General features: G+C 40.6%; 1 protein-coding gene across 1 annotated transcript in view; it reads right to left on the bottom strand.

Moving 5' to 3' along the window:
* LOC132404310 (neuroepithelial cell-transforming gene 1 protein-like) overlaps window positions 1-17,433 on the bottom strand; it is an 84,692-nt gene that overhangs the window by 16,806 nt on the left and 50,453 nt on the right. Inside the window, exon 2 of the mRNA XM_059988483.1 lies at window positions 6,464-6,527. Within this exon, the coding sequence (XP_059844466.1) occupies window positions 6,464-6,527 (64 nt within the window). The remainder of the gene's footprint in view (window positions 1-6,463; window positions 6,528-17,433) is intronic.

Genomic DNA, 17,433 nt, shown 5'->3' with positions numbered 1-17,433 from the left:
TTATTATTACACTTTCACAGAGGGCAATGATCCTGAAACTTGCTGCTTGAAGCTCTCAAAGAAATCACTGCACTTCTTTTAAAAAGTACTTTGTTGTATTTAATCTTCAAAAAATACGAAGAGCTGTAAAAGAGATTAGTCTAGATAATTCTTCAACTAAAAGTAACATGATGTGCCAAATAGCCTCCTCCTGTGCTATCAATTCCTATGATACACAACTGTGAAGGGGCCAAGGGGGAAATGGGGCTGCCACGATGGTGTAGCAGTTCGTGTGACACTATTACCTCTCGGGGCATTGGAGCTTGGAGTGCAATTCTGGCATCATCTGTAAGGAGTTTGTACACCCTCCCTGTGGAATGCATGGGTTTTCTCAGGATGCTCTGGTTTTCTCCCACATTCCAAAGGTTAGTAGGCTAATTGTTCATAGTAAATTGTCTCATGATTGGGCTTGTGGTAAATCGGGGCTTGCCGGCTGGAGTGGCTCAAAGGATGGAAGGGCCTATTCCACGATTTATTTCAATTAATCAATAAATAATTTTGAAAATGGATTCCTTCCTTATTTGATTGTGAATGACAAGATATTAAAAGTCACACACAGAGTGGTTAAAAATTCAGAGGTATTCCTTTTAAACATTCAGATTTTTCCCTACACTTACTGTAATTCACAGCTAGTACAGTTTCACTAATTACAAGTCCTCCATAAATTTATAGTGTTTGATAGAGATTTGTTTATTTGAAATAATAGCACTATTGACATTTTATATTATACAAAACAAATTTTGTACAAAATGTGGTTATACACAAGGTGACAGCTTCAAAGTACACATTAGATAGGTGTCAAAGTATTTGCTCAACTAGAGGAAAACAATACACTTTCATCCAGGAATTTAGTGCCTCCAGAATATCTTAGGGACAAAGTCTGAATCTTTAGTATCTTAATATGTGAGATGCATCTGGGTAGACCCTCTCTGAAGAATATGAAAGCTTCATTTAGCATTCACCCAGTGCAACAGCTCAAAAAGCGCACTGGAAAGAGATTCAGCTAAATCAACATATGGTATCAGCATATCAGAAAAGTGTAAACAGACTCCTCAGTCACTTCCCCTGATGTAAATGAAGGAATGAATTAAGTAGCTGACGCCTATTTGCTGCCATAAAGCGACTGACAAATAACCACACTCGTCTGACATGTCCATGTTTATCTATTATCATGGTGCATTTAAAATACTATGCTGCATAGTTGTTAGAAGTGCTAACAGCTCTTGTTCAACAAATAAGGATTTTCCTCCATCATAAAATCATATAGCACAAAAGAACACTTGGAATAAAGTGGTGGAGGGAAGGGAAGTAGTCCATTTTCCTCCAGAGGGAGCGGATACTGCCTGCCCTACTGAGGTCCTCCAGCATTTTGCACATGTTACTCTCGATTTTCAGCATCTGTAGAATCTCATGTTCAAAGACACTTGGTCAATCTTTCATGCCAGCTCAGTGCAGACCATCTAACTAGTACCCTTACCTTTTCTCTCGAGCTACACGCATTTCTATTTTTTTTAGATATTTATCAGATTACCAGATCAGATTCTTCAATCAGTTGTAATACTAATGATAATATGCCACGTTTTAAAAAAAAATCACAATTATAGATTTTATAACCATATAACAATTTCAGCATGGAAACAGGCCATCTTGGCCCTTCTAGTCTGTGCCAAACGCTAACTCTCACCTAGTCCCACTGGCCCGCATCCAGCCCATAACCCTCCATTCCTTTCCTGTCCATATACCTATCCAATTTTACTTTAAATGACAATACCGAACCTGCCTCTATCACTTCTACTGGAAGCTCGTTCCACACAGCTGCCACTCTCTGAGTAAAGAAATCCCCCCTCGTGTTACTCTTAAACTTTTGCCCCCTAACTCTCAACTCATGTCCTCTTGTTTGAATCTCCCCTACACTCAATGGAAAAAGCCTATCCACGTCAACTCTATCTATCCCCCTCATAATTTTAAATAGCTCTATCAAGTCCCCCCTCAACCTTCTACGCTCCAAAGAGTGTATTCCTAAATGCTTGGGGCAAAGCATCACCCTCTGGTTAAAGAAATTCCTCCTCATCTTAATTCTAAATGGGCATCCCTCTATTCTAGGCCTTTCAACATTCGAGTGTACTGCAGAAGCATGCTCTTTAGCCTGTCTAGTCTGTGACAAGCTATTAATCTGCCCTGTCCCATCAACCTGCACCTGGACCATAGCCCTCTGTATTCCTCCCAGCCATGTACCTATCCACACCCTCACCACCCTCTGAGTGCCGAGTGAAGATGTTCCCTCTCATGTTTCCTTTAAATATTTCAGCTTTCACCCTTAACCCATGACCCACCCAACCTGAATAGCCAGAGGGTGATGCATTGCCACAGGCAGCTTCATGGAAAGGTTACAGGGAGAAGGCAGATGAATAGGGTTGAGTGGGAAATGGATCAGCCATGATAAGGTGGTGGAGCAGACTTGTTGGGCCAGGTGGGCATGGTGCTGCTCCCATGTCTTATGGTCTATAACATCTCATTAGTAATAAATTGCAGTAGAACTCCAAAGAGAGACAAGCTTCATCACACTGAAACCTCCTTGAACTAATTGGACTATTTATTTTTAACACTGGAATGCTCTCAAACTCAAAACATTAGGGTCATTTTTACATAGATTTCAATATGAAACAATAAGCAAAGGAAGTGATATGACATTATTCAAAGCATACTGAGAAACAAACCCTATCATATGGAATGACAATCAGTTCTAATCAGTTTCATCTAATCATTAAATCATGGGGAAAGCAACAAGTAGTTTGAATAGCTTTTTTATTAAATTAAAATAAAATCATTCACAATTCTTTGAAACTTCTTGGTGTTTGTTGTGAATCAACCATATTCCAAAATTTCCAATTAACTTGCACTTATTCCATAGATAAAATCTAAGGCCCTTGTCTCCTTAGCTGTTTATTTAAAAACAAATTTAGCACAATTATGAAATGTTGAACTTCAAAACACTTTGAAGTTCAGCATTCCTCACTTAAAGATTTATTTATTCTCTTAGCAAACTGTATAGCTAAAATCAAACAGGTAAGCTAAATATTACCAACATTTCATACTTTAAAATAGTACATAGGACTTCAAACAGGTACTTCATTTTAACTGGGAATAAACATTTAGAGAGCAGGAAATCGCATTATAACTAGTAGCTTTCTGTATACCAAGTATGTCATGAACAAAGTGTGAACTTAATGCATGCAGGTTGCTCCTGCATCTGATTTCTCAGTAGTTCTTATATTAATAGCCTCTTTATGCTTATATGTTGTTTTTTTAATGCTGTATTGGATCTGGAATAACAACCATTTTGTTCTTCTTTACGCTGCCCAAATCTCACTGGTATTTCAGAGGAAGGTATTTGCCCATGTTAAGTGCTTCAAACTGACAGTTTGGGAAGTTCAGGATGATGTACTGAGGGATTTGGCTCCACCCAGTGGAGTTGTTTCAATATTAGCTTAATTTTCCCATTGACATGCTAAGCTAAATGGCCTGTGGTTTCCTGCGCTGTTCAAGTTCAAGTTTCATTGTCATTCAACCATAAATGAATACAGCCAAATGAAGTAGCATTACTCTGGTGTCTGGGGCCAAAATGCAAAACATAATACCTACAGATACACTGCACAAGGCACATATAAGATAGCAACCTATACAAGTTAACAAGCACATAGAAGGTAGCAGTAAAATACAGTCACACACAAAAATATATATAGTCCAAGACCTTGAGTCCATGAATACTGCGGCAGTCTGCAGCCAACACCATATAGTTTGTCTTCTGCTGAGCAAACACTGGGAAGCAGCACCGACTCCTGCTTGGATGGTGAGCCACACTGCTGACTTTGATGCCTCTCTCCTGAGCGTTTGTAAACAGGTGACACAGTGGCTTGAAACCTAGTGCACACTATGACTGAGACCATGTAGCTCCCTCGCCATATGCCAATAAATCGGTGAATCGGACTTGCAGGATTCCATATTAATAGTATCCAACAGGGTCTTGCAATGACAAGAAAAACGACTAAGACTATCACTCGTTGTTAAGACTACTTTGCACACCGACTCATCCAATGCCTCTCTGTTGCAGGTAGCAGTGCAATCCAGTTCTTAAGACCCTAGGATGAAGCCCTCCAGAAAGAACTGCCAGCCTGCAGATCTAACAATCACAACCACAGTGGTTTTAATTTTCCTTAATTTCTGAGTCCCTTACTATTCTTTAAAACATTTTTTCTCAAGAATGTTACTTGTGCCTTCTCTAATGAAGGCAGATGCAAAATGTGATGTTTAATTTGTCTGCCATCTCTTTATTATTAATTTCACAGCGTCATTTTCTATAGGACCAAAAGTCACTTGTTGTCTCTTTTTAAAACTATAATTTTGGCTAGCTTCATCTCATATTTGAAATGTTCTTATTAATCTTTAAGCCATTTTTTTTCTAATACTCTGCCAATCATCAGACCTTTCACATGATTTTGGCAATTTCATGCTTTTCCTTCAATTTTTTAAAATACTACCTCAATACAGCTCTATCTTTGATATCTCTTTTCCCTTTTTAAGGTTCTTTTGAAGACCCTGACCTGGAGTTACATGCTGACTTTGGTTCTGAGGGCGAGGGCGAGGGACTGTGGTATGTTGAATTACTGGGTGAACAAGTTATCTTTGGGGTATTGCAAGTCTGTGTCTTTATTGATGATTTGCTTCATGCTTGGGAGTGCTTGGTGGGGGGGGTGCTGATGTATGCTGGTGGGTGTGGGGGGGTCATTGTTTTGCTGCTGCAGCTTATGCGTTGGGAGAGCTGGAGGGGCTTTGGGGTTCTAACATTTAACTGTCATTCATTCTTTGAGGCACACCTCTGTTTTCATGGACATTTGCGAAGAAGAATTTCAGGATATATATTGTATACATTTCTCTGACATTAAACGTATCTATTGAACTATTTTTATTTTTTTTGTTAATGCTAGATGGTGGGCTCTCCCCTTGTAGAAACATAGAAAATCGGTGCAGGAGTAGGCCATTTGGCCCTTCAAGCCTGCACCGCCATTCAGTATGATCGTGGCTAATCATCCCACTCATAACCCTGTACCTGCTTTCTCTCCATACCCCTTGATCCCTTTAGCCACAAGGGCCATATCTAACTTGTAATTTTTCTGGAATGTATATTTTCATGAAGCAATGTTGCAGCTCTACAAAACCTTAGCTAGTCCACACTTGGAGTACTGAGTTTAGTTCTGATTGCCTATTATAGGAAGGATGTTGAAACTTTAGGGAGGGTGCAGAGATTTACCAGGATGCTCCTCAGGGTGTAGAAGCACATCTTGCTTTCTGTCCAGGTGGGCTCCAACTTGATTGCATGAATATCGATTTCTCCTTTCAGTTGAAAAAAATTCCTCTCCCTTCCCTCTTTTTCTATTCCCCACTCTGGCCTCTTACCTCTTCTCGCCAGCCTATCACCTCTCCCTGATCCCCCTCCTTCCCTTTTTCCTATCATCACCTTTGCTCTCCCATTAGATTCTTTCCTCTCCAGCTCTTTATCTTTTCTACCTACTTGGCTTCATTTATCACTTTCTAGCTATCCTCCTCTCCCCCTTCCCAGAATTTTTCCACCTTCCTTTCCAGTCTTGAGAGTGGTATAGTAGATGCACGAAACACGTTGACAGAAGTGTGGTAAAGAGACATTTAAGAGACTCTGAGACGTTCTTTCATCCATGTGCCTATGTGGGAGGAAAGGGTTAGTTGATAATGGAGTAGGTTAAAGGGTGGGCATAACATCAAGGGCTGAAGAACCTTTACTGTGCTGTACAGTTCTATGTTTGAAAGATCTGGTACATCTGCCAATGCACATCCCTTAATATGCCCATTCACTTCAGCTAACTGCACTATTTTAAATATTGACTTAGACCTATTTTCTTTCCTTCAGACTGAATGTAAAATTTTAACATATTACGATCCTGGCTATACAAGGGTGCCTTCACAATATGATAATTAATTAATTCATTCATCCTATTTCATTGCATACTGCTAAAACGTATATTTGCAACCCAGTAAAGAATCACAAAAGTAGTTTAGTTTACTTTGATGCTGGACTAGTTTACATTGGATGTTGAGGGAGCTCCCCATCTGTTAAAGTGCAAGACTGGGATCATTCCTCTTTGATAGCCATTTTGGAACATATACAAAATATTGAAAATAGTGAAGCTAGTTTTATTAAGCTTGCATTAAAAGTGACAGCATTCTTCAGGTAAGCCTAGCTTAAATAGCATTGTAGAGACAAATATAACCACATTTGAAACCTATTAAATTTAATACTAAACTTCAGCAATCTGAATTTTTAAAAACTAGGAAGAGTCAAGATGCATCATAAATGCCTATTGAAATACTTAGTGCAACAGAAAATACTCACCAGAGTAAAATCCCATGGTCCAGGAGTCAGAAAAGTGAAGGAGCTTCCACGTCGGAGAGAAGGCCTATAAAACAGAGTTCGTGGTTATTTAGCAATTCAGCAATGACACAGTTGTAGATCCAAATGCTATTTCATTTTGTAGCTGCAAAATAAACTGCTTTCATTCAGACCACCTTACCTCCTTCACATTTTGTGGCTAAACAAATTTGTACAAACCTTACTTTCACGTCAGTTAATGAAATCAAGATTTTTGACGTCTTCAGTCTTTCCAGTTGTAAGTACTATAATAATTATTACAATTAAACATGATATTTGCTGGCATTGAAATGATAAGGCCAATAAAAACCATATCCATCATTTATAGAATAATGGCACATTTACATACAAGGCTACGGTGACGGAAATAGTAATTTAACAAAAGCAGATTAACAATGTCTATTTATAAGTAGTGTGTTTCTGGATTCAAGACCAATATCACGATCAAATTTATTCCATATATCTGTGTAAGTTGAACACCAATAGCATTCATCTTCCTTCAAAAAACTGCTCCGAACATTTCATGCAAATTATTTCTTTCATTTGACACCAAAGGCAATAATTTTGAAATTATATCATTGTCAGTAAAGAAACCTATAGAATTAACTTTATTGACCATCCAGTCAATAAAGTTAGCTTGCAGTGAAGTTAAAATTATACTTATGTTAATCACTCAATATTTTCCAGATTTCCAGTTTTTCTGTAAAAATATTTTTTGTTACATAAATACATCACGTGTTCTATACCATTTAAAACTACTAAAATGGGAATGTTATACAACACACTTGCAGACTCATATTTCACACATCACTTTGATACCAGCTGCTCACAAATGTCAGTGTACTCTAACTCACTTTGAAGAATTCTGCTGGTAGAAGGATGCAGTGGCACTTGAACATTAACTCACTCCAAGAATGCAGTGCAATGCTTCACTCAGATATGGGGAAAAAAACAATTAAAAACTTGGCCAGAAAAGCAACTAGCTTATTAGTAATAATTCATAATGAGTTCAAAGGTATACCTGCTTCTTTGTTTAAACAGAAACTATCACCACTGAGCACTGAGTGATCTTGGAATTTAACCAATATAAAGTAATGCAAAACAAAACATTGACCGCAAGGTCTGAAAAGTACAAACACCAGAAATCCTGAATAATTTTTTAAAAATCAGGTTTACTAAAGTATAATAAATTCATTGTTGGTGAGCATTGTGTCTTATCTTAATGTGTTATTTGCTGACTGACAAAATTTCAAAGAGGATAGATCCTAATTCAAAAATAACAAAAGCCTTGGCCACAGACATAAAACTTGTTGGGGAAAGAGCTTTCACCACAAAATCTAGACCTGAAATAGGCCAGAATTTTAACCATTTTCAAGACAGGAGACCAATTTTCCCAAACAGAATTAAAAAGAGGTTATCGTGCTATCCACTATAGGGAACACAATTACCTGGGTCTTCCTCAACTCCCAGTAGCCAAAGAATTGCTTCCCAAATTACATATTGGATGCCATTTGCCCAGAGACATAGAATCTTCACCACACAACAATACTAGGACAAGTGCAGGGAATGGCACCAGCCACTATATACAGCCTTAGTCGATCCCATTAATACCCTTGACTCCTTCAATTGCGAGGAACTCCAGCCTCCTCAAATTTGGCTTCCCATAGAAATCAACAATTGATTCACAATGATGTGTAAGCTGTGAATAAGATAAGTCTACAACAGAAACATTCTCAATGAAGACAGGTGTCATTTGCTTCAAGACTTTTCTCAATCTTTCTTTTTGCAACATTGCAGGTCACCTTCAACAAGCATCTTGCAAACAAACAGTCATTCTTCCGATATGATGAGAAGCTGCTAGAGCAACCTAAAGCAACTACCCTCCTCAAACTTCAGAAGTTGAAGTATACACATATTTGTGAATACTCAAGGAGTTGAGCTCCAAATCATTGTTAATACTTTCACTGAAGTACAAGAGTGGATGGGTATTACAATGAATATACACAAAAGTAAATCCATTATAATGCATTTTCCTAAATTATCCCTATATTCCTTAATTGCTTGAACAGTGCAAATTTGAACAATTTGGCTATTGTCAAATCTGTACAAAATTCTGAAACTAATTATTATCTAAATTATTTATAAATTATTATAACTAAAAAATTATAATCATTTCAGTTACCAGGCTCAGGACAGCTTCTATCCTGTTGTTATCAAACTCTTGAACAGACCTCTTGTGTGATAAGATGGACTCTTGACCTTGCAATCTTGCACTCTATTATTTACCTGCACTGCACTTTTTCAATAGCTTTTACACTTTATTTTGGTTTGTGATTGTTTTACCTTATTCTAGCTCCATGTACTGTGTAATGATTTGATCTATGTCAACAGTAAGGAAGACAAGTTTTTCACTGCATCTTGGTACACGAGACAATAAACCAAAAACCAATACTGTGCTGCAGCTACTTCTCTGACAACTCAGTGATGCAGATGATTAGATCCTACGAATTTATTTAGCTTTCAGTCTCACTAACTACACTGGCATTTTTATTCCATTATGACTTCTTTCCTTCACTTCCTCATCCTTGCTAGACCCTTGGTTCTCTTATATTTCAGGCGGCTTTTTCCCCCAACTCCCATAATTCAGGCAAGAATTCAGTTTCTTTGCTATTGCCTCACTTGTCCATTATAAATTCTTCCATCTCTCTTGATTTGGTACCACATTTACAAAAAGTGCAGCAACAAAGTGTTTCCTTATTTAGTATTAGACAACAAACAGGGACTCCCTGTTGATACCTTACCGTTACAAGTGATGGCAAAGTAGTGCTGGCTGTTATGTGGTGGCCAGTGTATCACCTTGGACCATATTATAATTCATTTTTAAAAAATCTTCTGCCCAAGAACAAACTTCAAAATTTCATCAGTTGGCGACAAATTTCTTCAGCTATGCTTCAAAACACTCAACCAACTAGAACATGATTATGTGGAGGGTAGTGAAAAGGAGAGAGAGAGCGAGCTTGGGTTGTTATGACCAGCAATAAATACATGCAATGACCACCATTTTCTTTCTCTGTAGTTTCTCTTCTCTGCTAGACACAAATGAGGCAAAGCATGCCCACTGATCCTAACTTGCATTGAGTATCAGAAACAACTTTAATATCAATGACATATACAAGTATATGTAATGCCCTGGTTAAGATTTCTACTGCTATGCTGTGAGATATTTTATTTTAGCAGGTTTCTGTTTCTGTAAAAGCAGCGTGTCCTACTGGTGAAGAGTGTTCTGGTTTTGGCTAAAGATAAGGAGCCATGTTATCCAACTTAGGAATGTTGCATCAGCCAATCAGGAGTGGGATGGCATGGAACGTTCTTAACAGCTGGGTGGGGAGAGTATTCTGAAGGACAGTAGTCTGGTTTGAGGTCTTTTGGGTGGGAGGTGAGGAGAGAAAAGCACCAGGGAAGATGCCAAAGGAGAGACCCTTTTGCAAGAAGTGCTTTGCGAGGCAGAGGATTCTAAGAAGGGAAGTTCTACCTGCGATTGGTGAGGAGAATTCAGCTCCCCGAGTAAAGCTACTTTCAGCTACTACAGAAATGAGCAATGTTTATATGCACATTTAGACTGATTTAACTGCAATGGGCCCTTTTATCTTTCTGTTTCTTTCTCTGTTAGCTATTTGACGAAGTTGACAATTAGTAAATATACTTCCATTATAATTTTAAATAGGTTTATGATCTGTCATTTATGGGCTATTGATAACTACATGGGCACAAGCGGGGGTTTTGCTAGATGAAGTGAAACCCACCTAGCAAAATTCTCACTCAGGGTGGGGGGGTATCTCGGTTGATGCTAGCTAGTGTTGCCACCAAGCGTAACAAGTCCAATAGGAAACCTGACTCACCTGTAGGACGTACTAAACAGAAGGAAGCTGCTCAAAGGGGTCTTTTGACTAGGGAAGTGACAGGTATTTTCTGTTACAACTACGGAGAAGATGGACATTTCAAACTGGAGTGTGAAGAACAAGAAAACCTTTGGAAAGTAATCCAATGGTTGCTTAAACAGAAAAGGGAGTCAGGCAAATTCAGAGGGACCCAGTAAGGGAATGGGCTGGTGTATCAGAGAGAACACATTCCAATCAATGCATTAAGGGAAACACTAAAGTGAAAAATCCTATTCTTGAAGGCTTAGTGGAACCAAGCTTGAATGTATCCATATGGACTGTGGGTATTTATGCTAGAACTGTATTTGACACAGGTTCTGAAGTTGCTCTACTCTACAGATCCTTTTGCAACTGATATTTGATTTACCATTGACACCACTCAGTGCCCTAGAAATTTGGGGCCGTGGTACTGATGATTACTTGTCATTGCAACTGGAGTTTTTGGAAACAGATGCTGGAATAGCTGAGACCCTAGATACATTAATGTTGGTCTGTCCGGATCCAGTTGAAAAACGGGAAGCTTCCTTCACTGTGGGAACAAATACTCCCATTGTGAGAAGGCTTGTGGGGCATATGAGAGAAACAGAGAGAATTTTTTGAAAACCTTGTCTATTCACCCAGTGTTTGGAGAGGCTTTTGAGAAGGTGCAAGCTTTTCCTAAGCAGGATGACAAGCATAAACAAGGAACTGTGTGGTACACCCAGTCCAATCCCATCATGTTATGTCCGGGGGAGGTAGCTAGAGTGATGAGAAACCCCAAATTCTCTGGAATGCCCTTTGCTAAGGTCCTCCTCGTGTACGCGCTGGAGGATCACTAAGAGTCATGCTTACTTGCTGGTGGGCTGGTGAGATCTGAACTGCAGAAACTTCCGACTATCAATGCAACAGGATGACACTGATTGCCAGGAATACCTTGGAGAGAGAGGTTACCCTCAGATGTGGGGTGCCAATGACATATCTTTTCCCTGTGAGGAAAATGCCTAGTTTTCTGGTGAGAAAACCAGGAGAGAGATAGCCTCCTGGATCGGGAATGTTAACAGCAAAGTCATTCAACTTTGGTGACTCTGTGGTACCCGAGAAATGGAAAGGAGACTAACTAAGAAGATGTTGAAGCTCAAAAGGTGCTTTTTCTACAGATGAGTTTGATGTGGGTTGCTCCAAGAATACTCACCACACTGGAGGACAGGGGTGAAGATATGGCGATTAGCAGAGGTGGAAGATGTTCAGCAGCACCTGGTGAAATCATCAGAAGCTGGAATTATCATTGAGTCGGCGAGGAAGAAGAATGGGAAGGTATGAAAGTGTTTTGGTTATTGGACACTGAACAGTCATAGTCTCAGACCAATATTCTGTTGCACAGATTGAGGATGTCCCGGCCTGCCTGAAGGGAGTAAAATGGTTCAGTGTGTTGGATCTAAGGAGTGGGTATTATCACGTGGCCATGAGTGAAGCTGATAAAGAGAAGGCAGCATTCATATCTCCACTTGGATTCTTCCAGTTTGAAAGAATGCCCCAGGGCATATCAGGAGCACAGGCTACTTTTCAACGCATCATGGAGAAGACTGTTGGGGACATGAACTTGATCGAGGTACTGGTGTACTTAGATGAGGTATTGGTGTACTGGAAGAGCATGTGATGAGGCTACTGAAGGTGCGAGACCACCTGAAAGCTGAAGGATCAAAACTGTCACTGGACAAGTGCCAATTCTGTAAGACACCAGTCAACTATGTTGGACAGTCTCACAGGATACGAGCGGATACAGATCTATCCGAGAGAGGTGGTGACCACCTAGCTAAGGCCCAAGAATGGGAGTGCCCTATATGCATTCCTTGGATTCTGTGGAAACTACCAGAGAATTGTGAAGTACTGCTCCAGCGTAAGCCACCCTTTGAATCAGCTTCTGTGTGGTTACCTGTCCTTGGGGAAGAAAGGGAGGAGAGTGAAGGAGAGGAAAAGGTGAAGGTTTACCTTAGCCCTTCAGAGCCTTTCAGGGACAGATGGGATGCAAAATGTGAAACTGCTGAAAGAGTTGCTAACTAAAGCACCTTTGCTGGCCTTTACAAATCCCCAGTTGCCATATGTACTGCATACAGACGCCAGCCGCGAGAGCTTAGGCAGTGTTCTATATCAGGACCATGGTGAAGGGTTGAGTCCTGTTGATTTCATCAGCCAGCATCAGTCACCATCCAAATTAAACTACCCTACATACAAATTGGAGTTCTTGATGTTGAAATGGTGGATAAGTTAAGTGACTATTTATACGGTGCCAAATTCAAAGTGAGGATTGACAACAATCCACTGACATATCTTGACCTTAGCGAAGCTGGATGCCACAGGTCATCGCTGGTTGGTGCAGATGCCTGCTTATGATTTCAGCCTTAAATATCAGCCAGGGAGCCAGAACACTGATGCAGATGTGTTGGCCTGACATTCGCAAGAGCTGCCAGAAATGGATGGAGAGTGGAGGGTGTTCCTGTCTCCGGTGTTAAAACAATGTTCTAGTTTTCCACACTGGGGAAATCAGAGGCAAGGCTATAACATGGTAGTGCTGTGGATCATTTGGGAGCTTCCAGTCATGCCATTGCACAAGCATGATGCAGCTTAACCGCTCAGGTTAGGAAGCAGTTGTCTGCCTTGAGTCCTGCGGAATTAGCAGCAGCCCAATGAGATGACCCTTATATAGATGCCATTTGGTCATCTGTTGGCAAAGGGGATATGGCCCAAGCTGAGAAGATAAAACACCCCACCATATCCCTACTGATGAGGGAATGGGACAAACTGAAGTTGAGGAACAAAGTTTCATTAAAAAAAAAATCACATCTCCTCCAGACCAACTTTGGTGTTTCCAGATGGCTTTGCCCGCGAAGTACCGGAGGACTGTAATAAAATCACTTCACGATGACTCAAATCATTTGGGGTTTGACAAGACCTATGGATTCGTTCAAGACCGAATGAAGCTTGACAATGAAGAGTACTGCAAGTTGTGCACTTCCCCACCAAGGATCAGAGAGCATCCACAGTTGCCAAAGTGTTATAGGAGAAGTGTTTTGTTCATTATGGCCTCCTGAGAGGGATACACAGTAACCAGGGAAGGGATTTTGAGTGTCAGCTCACACGGAAGTAATTAGGCATGCTTGGAATCTAGAAGTCGAGTACCATGCCCAATCACCCTCATGGTGATCCTCGGCATGAAAAGTTCAACCGGATATTGCTAAACATGCTTGGAACTCTGGATGCCAACAAAAAGAACAAGTGGAGCCAGCATATTGGGCATTTGGTACACTGCTATAACTGTACACAGAATGAAGTTACTGGCTTCTTGTCATACTATTTGATGTTCAGGCATGAAGTAAGATTACCTGTAGATCTTGGTTTTAGAACCAGCGGTGAAGACTTGCCGCAGAAGACATTTCAAGTATGTATCGGACTGAGTAAAGAACTGCTAAGGCTTATGAGCTAGCAGCAGTTTCTGCTACCAGGCAAAACAAAGGAAATGAGGAGATATGATCAAAAGATTAGGTTCTCTCAACTGATGCCTGGAGACAGAGTTTTAATAAGAAATTTGTGCCTACTAGGGAAGCATAAATTGGTTGACAACTGAGTGTCAATGGCTTATATTATGGAGAGCCAGATGCCTCCATAATTTGCCAGTTTTCCATGCAAAGCCAGAGGATGGGAATGGTCCAGTCAAGATTCTCTATCAGAATCACCTTCTACCCCTATGGCAGGGAGCACGTGTTGATCCAGAGCCTGACATGGAGCCTACAAGAGTGTGATTACAGTGGAAAGGCCTGAAGAGGGACCAACCACTGAATACTGTACAGACTCAGAGGGTGAAGAAGTGGGAGTGTGGTATGCTTTAACTTATGTAAAGACCCTGAGAACTGATGGAGATTTCTGAATCTCGCAGCCCTGACTCAGATGTACAGTAACAGGAAATACCACCAGTGGACAGGCAGACGTGATAATGGACAGTAAGGGGAAACTGGGCTCCAATATAACTGGGGGGATGAAGTTGAGTTTAGTCATGTGGCCGGGGGACCTAAGCAGTATGAAGGTACAAGTGAAAGACGGGGAGGTATTCCCAAGTAAACAGGAACAGTCACAAGTGCCTGAGGCTGAGAAAACTGATGATGAGCTAAGAAGGTCTCAGAGAGTCAGGAAACCTCTAGATAGGCTGGTACATGATGTACCAGGGAAACAGAGTATTGCGTCCATCCCAATAGTGAGATATGTTACTGCCAATTGCAAATGAATTGGAGGTCCTGAAATCATGAACTTCATTTGAATTGAGTTATTAATAATGGTTTAATAAGTTTCAAAGTCATGAGGACGTGACTATTTTTTGGTAAGGTGGGGGGGGGGGGGGGGTGAAGGATGCAATTCCCTGGTTAAGATTTACTGATATGCTGTGAGGCATTTTATTTTAGCAGTTTACTGTAAAAGCAATGTGTCTTGCTAGTAAGTGTTTCGGTTTTCGTTAAAAATAAGGAGCCATGTTATCCAACTTAGGAATGTTGTGTCAGCCAATCAGCAGTAGGTTAGCATGGAACATTCTTGAGAGCTGAGTGGGAAGAGTTTTCTGAAAGGCAGTAGTCTGGTTTGGAGTCTTTTGGTGGGAGCTATGAAGGGAAGATGCCTGGAGGATCCTATCCAAAGGGGAGACCCTATTGCAAGGAGTGCTTTGTGAGGCGGAGCATTCCAAAAAGGGAAGTTCCACCTGTGGTTGGTGAGAGGAATTTAGCTCCCAGCTACTGCAGAAATCAGCTCAATGTTTACGTGCACATTTAGACTAGTTTAACTGTAATGGTCCCTTTTGTCTTTCCTTTTCTTTATCAGTTAACTGTTCGATAAAGCTGAAAACTGGTAAATATACTTTCTTTATAATCTTATGCTGGTGTACGATCTGTTACCTCTGGGCTACCAATAAATTTGTATGTACAGTATTTACACAGCATTCACTCAGATCGAGGTTCCTATAATAGGATCATCCTGATGTTCCTTTTTGGTTAAACCCCAAATCATACAGACCCTAGACATGTATTGCTTATGAAAGGCGGCCCTTTTTGTAACTGCATTGATATGTTGGGTCCAGATAGATCCTCTGATATTGACACACAGAAAATTGAAATTATTCACCCTTTCCACTTCTGATCCCTCTTTGAAGACTGGCGTGTGTTCCCTCATCTTAACCTTTTCGAAATCCTCGAACAATTCTTTGGTTTTACTGACGTTGAGTGAAAGGTTGTTGCTGCAATGCTACTCAGCTTGCTGATAAATTTTGTTCCTGTATCATTTCTCATCAGCATCGGAAATTCTGCCAACCATAGTCGAGCTGTCAGCAAACTTATAGATGATATTTGAGCTGTGTCTAGCCACGCAGTCATGGGTAAAGAGACAGTAGAGCAGTGGGCTAAGCACATATCCTTGAGCTGCACCAGTATCGATTATCAGTGAGGTGAAGATGTTAATTCCAATTGGCTCAGACTGGTCTTCCAATGAGGAAGTCGAGGATCCAGTTGCAGAGGGAGGTACAGAGACTTAGGTTTTGGAGCATTTTGATCAGACCTGCAGGAACGATTGTGTTGAATGCTGAACTGTAATCAATAAACAGCAGCCTGGCAAAAGTATTAATATTGTCCTAGTGATCCAAGGACGCATGAATAGCCAATGAGATTGCATTCATTGTAGGCTTACTGTGGCAACAGATAAGCTGCAGTGAGTCCAGTCATTGCTAAAACAGGAGCTGATTCTATCCTTAACCAACCTATCAAAGCACTTCATCACCATGTAGAAGTGATTGCTACTGGATGATAATTGTTAAGGCTGTTCACACTTCTCTTCTTGGGCATTGGGATAATTACACTCATTCAAGGCCTCTTATCTTATTTTATGCTCGTTATTTATTGCTATTTATCTATATCTGCATTTGCAGTTTGTTATCCATTGTTTACAGTTACTGTTCCACAGATTTGCTAAGAATGCCCGCAGAAAAAGAATCTCAGGGTTGTATGTGTGGACATGTATTTACTCTGATAATAAATTTTACTTTGAACTTTGCCATGATCGTTGCCCTTTTAAAGCAGGTGGGAACTGCCGATTGTAGCAATGACAGAAAGTTTCTTTGAACACAGCTACCAATTTGCTGGCACAGGTTTTCAGAGCCTTACTAGGTACACCATCAGCACCTACTGACTTGCAGGGTTTACCCTCTTGCAAGATGTTGTGACGTCAGTCTCCAAGTTAGATCATAAGGTCACTGGGTGCTGCAGAGATCCTCATAGCTGCAGATTTATTTTCCCTTTCAAGCCGTGCATAAAAGGTGCTGAGCTCACCTGAGAGTGAGGCATCACGGCCATTCATGATGTTAGGTTTCTCTTTGCAGGAAGTAAAGGCCAGCAAATCCTGCCAGAGTTGATGTGCAATCCGATTCTGACTCTAAACTCAATCATCCTGAGCAGCTGCATCACTGCCTGACACAGAAATTGCATCATCTTGGATTGCAAGATCCTACAGTGGATAGTGAGGTTAGCTGAGAAGATCAGCGGGGTCTCTCTTCCTGCTATTACGGACATTTACACTACACGCTGCATTCTGACTCTAAACTCAATTGAAATTGTTCTTTTGCTCGAGATAGTCCTCCATAAGTCGTACCTGACCTTCTTGTATAGTTCTGGATCACTAAACTTGAATGCCACAGATCAAGCCCTTTGCAGACTATGAATCTCCTGGTTCATCCACATCTTTTGATTTGAGTACGTATAGTACATTTAGATGAGATACTTTCAAGGTAACTTCAATCACCTCTCCAGAGTTTCATGGTACCTACTGAAGTGTTTTGAGAGGCTCGTCATGAGGCACATCAAGACCCTGCTGCCCCCTGCAACATGTCTCTGAATGTGAACAAAACAAAAGAGATAGTTGGTGACTTCAGGAGGGCACAATATTCACTCCCCACTGAACATCAATGGCTCCTTGGTAGAGATTGTTAAGAGC

The sequence above is a fragment of the Hypanus sabinus genome, chromosome 13 (assembly GCF_030144855.1).
Source record: "Hypanus sabinus isolate sHypSab1 chromosome 13, sHypSab1.hap1, whole genome shotgun sequence".
Lineage (NCBI taxonomy): Eukaryota > Metazoa > Chordata > Chondrichthyes > Myliobatiformes > Dasyatidae > Hypanus > Hypanus sabinus.
Note: the sequence above shows the minus strand (reverse complement) of the source record. Positions and strands in the feature narration are given on the sequence as shown.